This window comes from Camellia sinensis, chromosome 7 (assembly GCF_055761805.1).
Source record: "Camellia sinensis isolate YWXY chromosome 7, ASM5576180v1, whole genome shotgun sequence".
Classification (NCBI taxonomy): Eukaryota; Viridiplantae; Streptophyta; class Magnoliopsida; order Ericales; family Theaceae; genus Camellia; species Camellia sinensis.
Window position 1 is genome coordinate 192,003,603 of NC_138967.1, and position 8,336 is coordinate 192,011,938.

General features: G+C 41.1%; 1 protein-coding gene across 1 annotated transcript; it reads right to left on the bottom strand.

Moving 5' to 3' along the window:
• Window positions 1-1,182: 1,182 nt before the first annotated feature.
• On the bottom strand, window positions 1,183-1,674 carry LOC145796414 (uncharacterized). The gene has a single exon (XM_082881517.1). It carries the CDS (start codon window positions 1,672-1,674, stop codon window positions 1,183-1,185), a length of 492 nt encoding a protein of 163 aa, XP_082737643.1.
• Between the last annotated feature and the right edge of the window lie 6,662 nt (window positions 1,675-8,336).

Consider the following 8,336-nt stretch of genomic DNA (forward strand, 5'->3'; position numbering starts at 1 on the left):
AGTTTCTCTATACTTTTCAAGAAATGTAATGAGTCATTTTAATTGATGTATAGCAACATCAATATGCATGTCTTCAGCTTGAAATGTCTTGCTAACAAAATTGATAGCAAACAATTATGCCAGATAATCATGCCAAGCAAAAACTCAAAGTTCTCAATTTCAAATGTAACTAAGGATTGAGCTTCACACTTTGTATTGGGCTCATCAGATTCTTTTTCCAACTGAATTAAAGCATCTCTTATTTGTGGAGCTTGATACCGTATAGCTTTAACACTTTCAATGCGACTTTCCTAACGAGTTTGTGATAATGACTTAAGTGTGAGACCTTCCACATTGTCTTTGAAAATTTTCCACCTCTTTGTAAAAGATGAAAAAAATGCATATATGTGTTGTACCACTCTAAAGAAATAGATAGCTTTGGAATAAGAAGTAGCCATATTATGAAGGGAAAGATTAAGACTATGACACCCACATGGCGTATAGAATGCTCTTGGATTTATTTTAAGTACTCTTTTTTGTACACCTTTAGTTGAAACATCTACACATCTTATCACAAGAGACATTTGTTCTTCATGACTAACATCTTGATCTCGCTCGCTACCTTTACTGGAGTACAATCAAGAATAACTGAAAAATATTTCTCTTCTTTGATTCTTGCCACAATTGTACTCTTGATCTCACTCGCTAACATCTGTATCAATTTATTTTGGATTTTGTGACCAAGATAATGGTACTGAATTTCACTCCTTTGAATACGTTGAATGTGCTCTTGCATTACCGGATCAAATTTGACAAGCATTTCAATTAAGCTTAAAAAAATTTCATTTCTTTCTTGATAGATCTTCTCATTGTCTCCATGAAAAGCTAAATTAGTTTTAGCAAGAATGATCACAATAACAATTATCCTTAGTAATATTGTCTCCAGTGTTCTCTTTCTTTGTTGATTTGTTCTTGAACACTTCTATCAATTGTTTCATTCTTCTTCAATCTACTTTCCAATTCAATCCATATGCTCATGCAAATAAAGTGCTCATTACTAGTTTCATGACTTCTAAGCCTGTTGCCCATATTCTTCCAATCTTTCAATCCATCAGTAGCCAAATGAATATTATTCCCATCTTGCTTAAAAAACTTACAACAAAAGCAAAACACTTTGTCTGATGCATCTGAATATACTAGCCACTATCTATCGTGCTTCTCTCCATTTTGTAACTGTCGCATGTAAAATGTAGAAGAAAAATGCTTATCTTTGTCATCTAGAGGAAAATTCACACCATTACCTCTTATAGGACCTCTTTCAACTAATAAATCTCTTAAATTTTGATCAATTTTGTCCCAATTACTAGGGTCATAAATGTTTAGAGGTCCACATTCAACATTGGCATCCTCACTTTCACCAAATTCTACATTTCCCAAATCTTCATTCTCATTCTCATTCATATGTTCACTAGGTTGTTCAATCACTAAATTATCATTTTCATTATTATTCACACAATGAGTAGGTTCTTCAATTACCAAATCTTCATCATCATTGTCATTTGAACCCAAAATATCTACTTGTTTCTTGGTATCAAAATATTTATCAAGTGCTCCCGATTGAGATTGAATTAATTGTTCTACTTTCATCCTCTTCTTTCTCTTTTCATTTCGAGAACTATACTTCCTAAGAAACATGGCTATAATCACAAACACTTTAATCCATATATCACAAACACTTCAATCCACAAACAAATCACAATCCACTGATCTGATAGCAAATAAATTATAAAAAAATAATTTAATGAAACAAAATTAGGGCAAAAATTAGGAAAAAATTATTCAATTAAAACTGATAAATACCTAGGTAAAAAAATTAGGGAAAAATTATTTATTCCATTAAAATCTAATGGATAAAGAAGGTAAAAAAAATAGGGCAAATTTATTATTCCACTAAGTGATAGAGGAAGAATGTAGAAAAAAAAATTAGGGCAACTTTATTTAATAAAATTAGATACTGAGACAGAGGACTTACCATGAGAGAGAGAGTGAGTCGCTGGCGGCTAGAGGAGTGTGTGAAAGAGAGAGAATGAGTCGCTCACAATGTTGTGCTCAGTGCTCTGCGTCTGCCTTCAACTTGTACATATTTTCGTCTTCATTTCATCACTTCGTGAAAAAGAGAGAGAGATTAAAAGCAGAAGCAGTGCACTGAAGTGAACAATGTTGTATATTGTATGTATGGTTTGGGTTGGGCCCAAACACTTTTTTTGTTTTTTTTTTTTAATATATTTTCATTTTAATAAATATGAGCCCAATCACATAAATATGGGCTGAATCATATACGGGCCCAATAAAACATTTTGGGGCCTTTTAAATTGATCCTAAAATAAAAAAACAAAAAAAGAGTTGGGCCTACAACAATTTATCAAATTTGGGGGCCCTACTTTCGGGCCAAAATTGTGGGGCCTAAGGCACAAGCCTTACCGGCCTTAGGCCAGGACCGGCCCTGTATATATATACACATGATCTGACAACATTCAACAATCTGACAACTTATTTTTTACACGTGAATCCATGGTGCTACTGGTGGAAGTGGTGTGATCATGGAGCTATCGATGGGAGGAGTTTATAATTTTACTTTTCTTTTCTTTTCTTTTCTCTCTTTTTTTTTTCCTTCTCAGTAGAGATTTCCAGATCTGGGTTTTGAAAAATAAAGAAGAAAGGCTGCTTTGAAAATTGGTGATGAAGATGAGGGCATTTTAGTCATTTAATTCGGATGAAAAATCATCTTTCCATGCCCAATTACACATTGCTCACGTGTACTCCACAGCTTGTTAGAATAGATGTAAAAGCTAACTGTGCACTTTAATCCATTAACCACATGGGGGTTATGTGGTGATATTCGAACGTCATGGGGGTAATCTGCACCTGGCCTAAAACATAGGGGGTAAAGTGAAGTTTGCCGTAAAAATAATATAAATTTCCTATTTTGCCCTTTTTTAAAATTCATTGACAACATAAAAAATACAATTATGACATTGATATTTCTCAAAAAATGTACTATCAAAAGGTAATTTTAGAAAATTAATTTTTTTAAAGTGCAATAATTGTACTACCAAAAAAAGTTAAATTTCTCAAAAGAGACCATTATTTTGGGAGAGAGGAAATAACATAAATATCTATATAATAAGGGAGAAGGGTTTTTGAAAATATCTAATTTGTCTTAGAGATACATTTTGATCCAATGGTTTAAATTGCCTCATTTAAACTTCGATGGTTGAGATGTCTTCATTTCCTGCCCAAATGCCCTTTGAGCATCAACGGTTGAGATCAATTACCATCAAGATCTAACGGTCCGAAACGTAAATTGAAGAAAATCTCTCTCTCTCTCTCTCTCTGATTTCAATTTTTGAGCTCTCTCTCTCTACGTACATCGGAGCCCATCTTGTGCGACGATCACGGACCATCGCGACGCCGACGACCACCGACCACCTCTCCTCTCTGTGTCATCCTCTCTCGACAACACCACCGACCACCTCATCTGCTCTCACTCTCCTCTTTCGTCTATCTCCTCTTGCAAGGTAAACTAAAACTTTCAACTTTTGCAATTCATGATTTTTTTTTGGGTTTGGGTTCTTTCTGATTGCTTGAACCTGGATATTTTTGTGGGTTTGTAAAGTTGAGTCTAGATATTTTTTAATCTGGTTATTTTTGTTGAATCTGGATATTTCTGACATGTGGGTGTTTGGTTGCGTTGATTTTAAAATGAGAAATGAGTTTTCATTTTTGAAATAGGTTTTGTTTCTGTGGGGATATATTTTCTGAATACCAACACGTGGCATGATGACGCCGACGTGTCAACCGAGGTGCCACGTGTCCTGGTCGTAACGCCGAGATGATCTCGGCAAGGCCGAGGTTAACTCCGAAGATATCGGAATCCGAGATAAGCGAATAAGGGACAAGAGTCCTAAGACGAAGAGGGGACTTAACCAAGATAAGGATAAAGCTCTTAGGGAGTTTATCTTTATCTCTTAAAGAGTCCAAAGTAAGCACTGAATTGGAGTTCATAGAAGTCATACTTCTAGTAGGACTTGGATTGAATATATTATAAAAGAGAGGCACCCCCGTGGGTCTAAGGTATGCAATTTATGTTTTGAATATTAAGTTTAGCACTTGATTATCTTTGAGAGATATACTGACTTGATCGTCGGAGTGCCCCCGGGTGGAAGAACCACCGCCGGAGCCTTTTCTTTCTGTTACAGGTTACTGAAGCCATCTATTCTGCCTGTGCTCTCCAGTTGATCACTAAGCAGACAGTGTGGTCAGATTTTCACCCACACAATTTGGCGCCGTCTGTGGGAACGAAGGAAGAATAGATGGCCAGTAACGGACAGCAGGAAAAAATTGGGGAGTTGAGAAATAGAGTTGAGAAGTAAACAGGCGGTAACGACGGTATGGGCCGACCAAACAAGAAACAGAGTTGAGAAGTAAACAGGCGGTAACGACGGTATTCCGAATCCCAATCCATAAAGTCCTAGATGAAATTCGAAACCAACCTTATTTCAGGGCTCCGGCAAGAGCACCAGGGGAATTCATGGGAAGGAACGATGGTAGACGTTGTGCCTACCACAATGAAGAAGGGCACCCAACTCAAGGTTGCAAAGCCTTGAAAGCACACTTAGAGGACCTGGTAAGACAAGGCCTTCTGAGGGACCTGGTCAATGAAGCCAGGACAAGGGAAGAACAGGCAAGGTTGCCTCAAGCACCAACAGCACCGCCTCTCCCAGCACAGCTACCACAAGCAGGAGGACCGAGGGTAGTTAATGTGATCCACTCAAGGGTCAACGAAAACGAAGTCAGAGGGGAGACCCAGAGGGTAAGACATTTACAGCATGTCTACCAAGTCGGGGAGAAGAGACATCGGCCAGAAGAATGCCAAGGACCGATGATAGCCTTTACTGAAGCCGACCTGGAATTGGTCCAACATCCGCATAATGATGCCTTGGTAGTATCCCTCCAGGTAGGGGAGTGCCAAGTGAAACGCATTCTAATAGATCAAGGCAGCTCTTGTGACATCATGTATGTCAGATGTTACAAGGAGCTGGGCCTTCACCCTGATGACTTAGAACAATCCAGCGGCCCGATGGTCGGCTTTAATGGAACGCCGACATGGCCACTGGGCGCAACAAGCTTGGAAGTACAAGCCGGCACTAAGAAGATCAAGACGGAATTTCTGGTAATTGACAGGCCCTCACCATACAACATCATTTTGGGAAGGCCGTGGTTGCATGCAATGGGGGCAGTTCCCTCAACGTTGCATCAACTACTACGGTTCCCAATAGAGCATGGGATTGAAGAAGTCAGAGGAGATCAACTGCAAGCAAAAAATTGCTCCATGACAGCAATGAAGTCCACCTGTAGTATACGGGAGCCAAGGAAAGCAAAAGTTGAAGATGAGGACATGGAGGTCCTAGAAGACGTCGGGAAAGAACCAGCCGAAAAGAGTGAAGAGGCACTAAAAAAAGTTTTCGTCCAAGAGGGCGACGAAGAGCGCTTCTTTCTTCTCGGCTCAGGCTTAGCTAGAGAAGAAGAGAGAGAACTGGAAGATTTTTTGAGGGCAAACATAGAGGTGTTCGCCTGGACACCTTACGAAATGCCTGGCATTGACCCCGAGGTCACTTGCCACAGGCTAAATGTCGACAGGTCGGCAAAACCTGTGATTCAACGAGCCAGAAGACCGACGTTGATACACGTCGAAGTAGTAGAAGAAGAGATAGACAGACTCCTGGAGGCCAGGGCCATCCGAGAAGTTCAGTACCCAACATGGCTGTCCAACACAGTAGTAGTTAAAAAGAAGAATGACAAATGGAGGGTTTGTGTAGACTTTACCAGCCTTAACAAAGCCTGCCCCAAAGACAACTTTCCTCTGCCCAAGATCGACTAACTGGTAGATGCTACTTCAGGACATGAAAGGATGAGTTTTCTAGATGCATACAAAGGGTACCACCAGATTGCCATGTACCCCCCAGACTAGGAGAAGACCGCGTTCATCACCCCTAAAGGCCTGTACTGTTACAAGGTAATGCCTTTTGGGTTGAAAAACGCAGGAGCAACCTATCAGAGGTTAGTAACAAAGATGTTTAAGCACCTGATTGACAAAACAGTAGAAGTCTACATCGACGATATGGTCGTGAAGACCAAGGAATCAAAGGGTCATCTTGCCGACCTAAAAGAGGTCTTCAACATACTCAAAAGATATCGGCTCCGACTCAACGCCTCGAAGTGCGCCTTTGGAGTTGGATCAGGTAAATTTTTGGGGTATCTGGTAACAAGAAAGGGCATTGAGGCAAGCCCAGACCAAATCAAGGCCATCCTGGAACTACAGAGCCCGACATCGGCAAAGCAAGTTCAAATGCTTACTGGAAGGGCCGCAGCCCTAAACAGATTCATCAGCAGAAGCTCAGATAAGTGCAGACCCTTCTTCAACCTGGTGAAAAAGCCACAGACTTCCTATGGACAGAAGAATGTGAAGCCGCCTTAACCGACCTAAAAAAGTACTTGACTACAACTCCGGTTCTTTCCAACCCGGTATCAGGGGAGGAACTGTTTTTGTACTTAGCAGTCTCAGAACACGCAATCAGTGCAGTACTAATCCGAGAGGAAAAAGGGGAGCAAAAGGCAGTTTATTATGTAAGTAAAACTTTGGCCGACGCAGAAACAAGATACCTACCACTGGAAAAATTAATGCTGGCCTTAGTAATGGCTTCAAAGAAGTTGAACCATTACTTTCAGGCACACAAGATTGTGGTCCTAACAGAGCACCCACTGAAATCCTTGTTGCAACAAGGAGACTTAACAGGAAGGATAGCAAGATGGGCAGTAACCCTGGGCCAGTTTGACCTGGAGTTCAGGCCGAGAACAGCAATAAAGGGCCAAGTTTTGGCCGACTTTGTCGCAGAACTCACACCTGAAACCATCGCACATCGGGCTCCGTCGAGCCAAGATGAGCATTGTCCCAACAAGCAAAAAGAATCCCAGCCAAAGACAAAAAAACAAGAGAAGGAGAAGCTCAAACCCTGCAGCATCTACATTGGCGATTCATTCAGACTATTCGTCGATGGAAGTTCAAACCGCCAGGGAGCAGGGGCAGGAGTACTGCTGATATCTCCAGATGGAGAAATAGTAGAACAGTCCATCCGTTTGGGGTTCAAAGCCTCAAACAATGAGGCAGAATATGAAGCATTAATTGCAGGGCTAAAGCTGGCAGCAACAGCAGAAGCAGATGAGGTAATTGTTTTTTGTGATTCACAACTCATTGTTAACTAGTCAACAGGAGAATTTGCAGCCAGGGACGAAAGAATGTCGGCATATGCAAAGGAAGTCATCAGATTGGCAGCCCTATTTCAGAACTGCAGATTACTCCAAGTTAGCCGAGATGACAACACCCACGCCGACGCGTTGGCTAACCTGGCCAGTTCAATTCAAACTGGAAAAACAAGGACAATTATGATCGACTACATGTCGGCCCCGAGCATAGATAAACAGAGCACCGAACAAGAAGCAATGTGCGTGGACTTGGGACCAAGCTGGATGGATACAATCATTGCATTCCTAAAAGAGGGGAAGCTGCCAGAAGACCATAAGGAAGCACATAAAATCAGACTGAAGTCGGCCAGATTCAGTCTAACAGCAGAAGGCCATCTCTACAGGAGGTCCTTCACTGGGCCGCTTTTAAGGTGCGTACACCCTTTGCAGGTTGAAGATTTTCTTTACGAAATTCATGAAGGAATTTGTGGAAGCCATGCTGGGGGCAGATCATTAGCCCACAGGGCCATTACCCAGAAGTATTGGTGGCCCTACATGCAAAAGGATGCCGAAGCCTATGTGAAGAAGTGCGAACAATGCCAAAGGTTTGCACCTTTGATACATCAGCCAGCTGCTGACCTGAACCCAGTATCCAGCCCTTGGCCGTTTGCCCAATGGGGCATGGATCTGGTTGGACAACTTCCCCAGGCAACTGGACAGAGAAAATATTTGCTGGTAGCAACAGACTACTTTACAAAATGGATAGAGACAGAACCTCTTGCCAAAATCCGAGATGTGGACGTCAAGAATTTTATATGGAGAAACATTATCACCAGATTTGGGATTCCAAGAGCAATAGTTGCCGACAACGGAACACAGTTTGACAGCAAACTCATCAAAAACTTTTGTGCAAAATTCAAAATCAAGAATTATTTCTCAACACCAAGTTTTCCTCAAAGCAATGGGCAAGCAGAGGCATCCAACAAAGTAATTCTGGATGGAATAAAGAAGAGGCTGCAGGCAGCAAAAGGAAAGTGGGTAGACGAGTTGCCCAA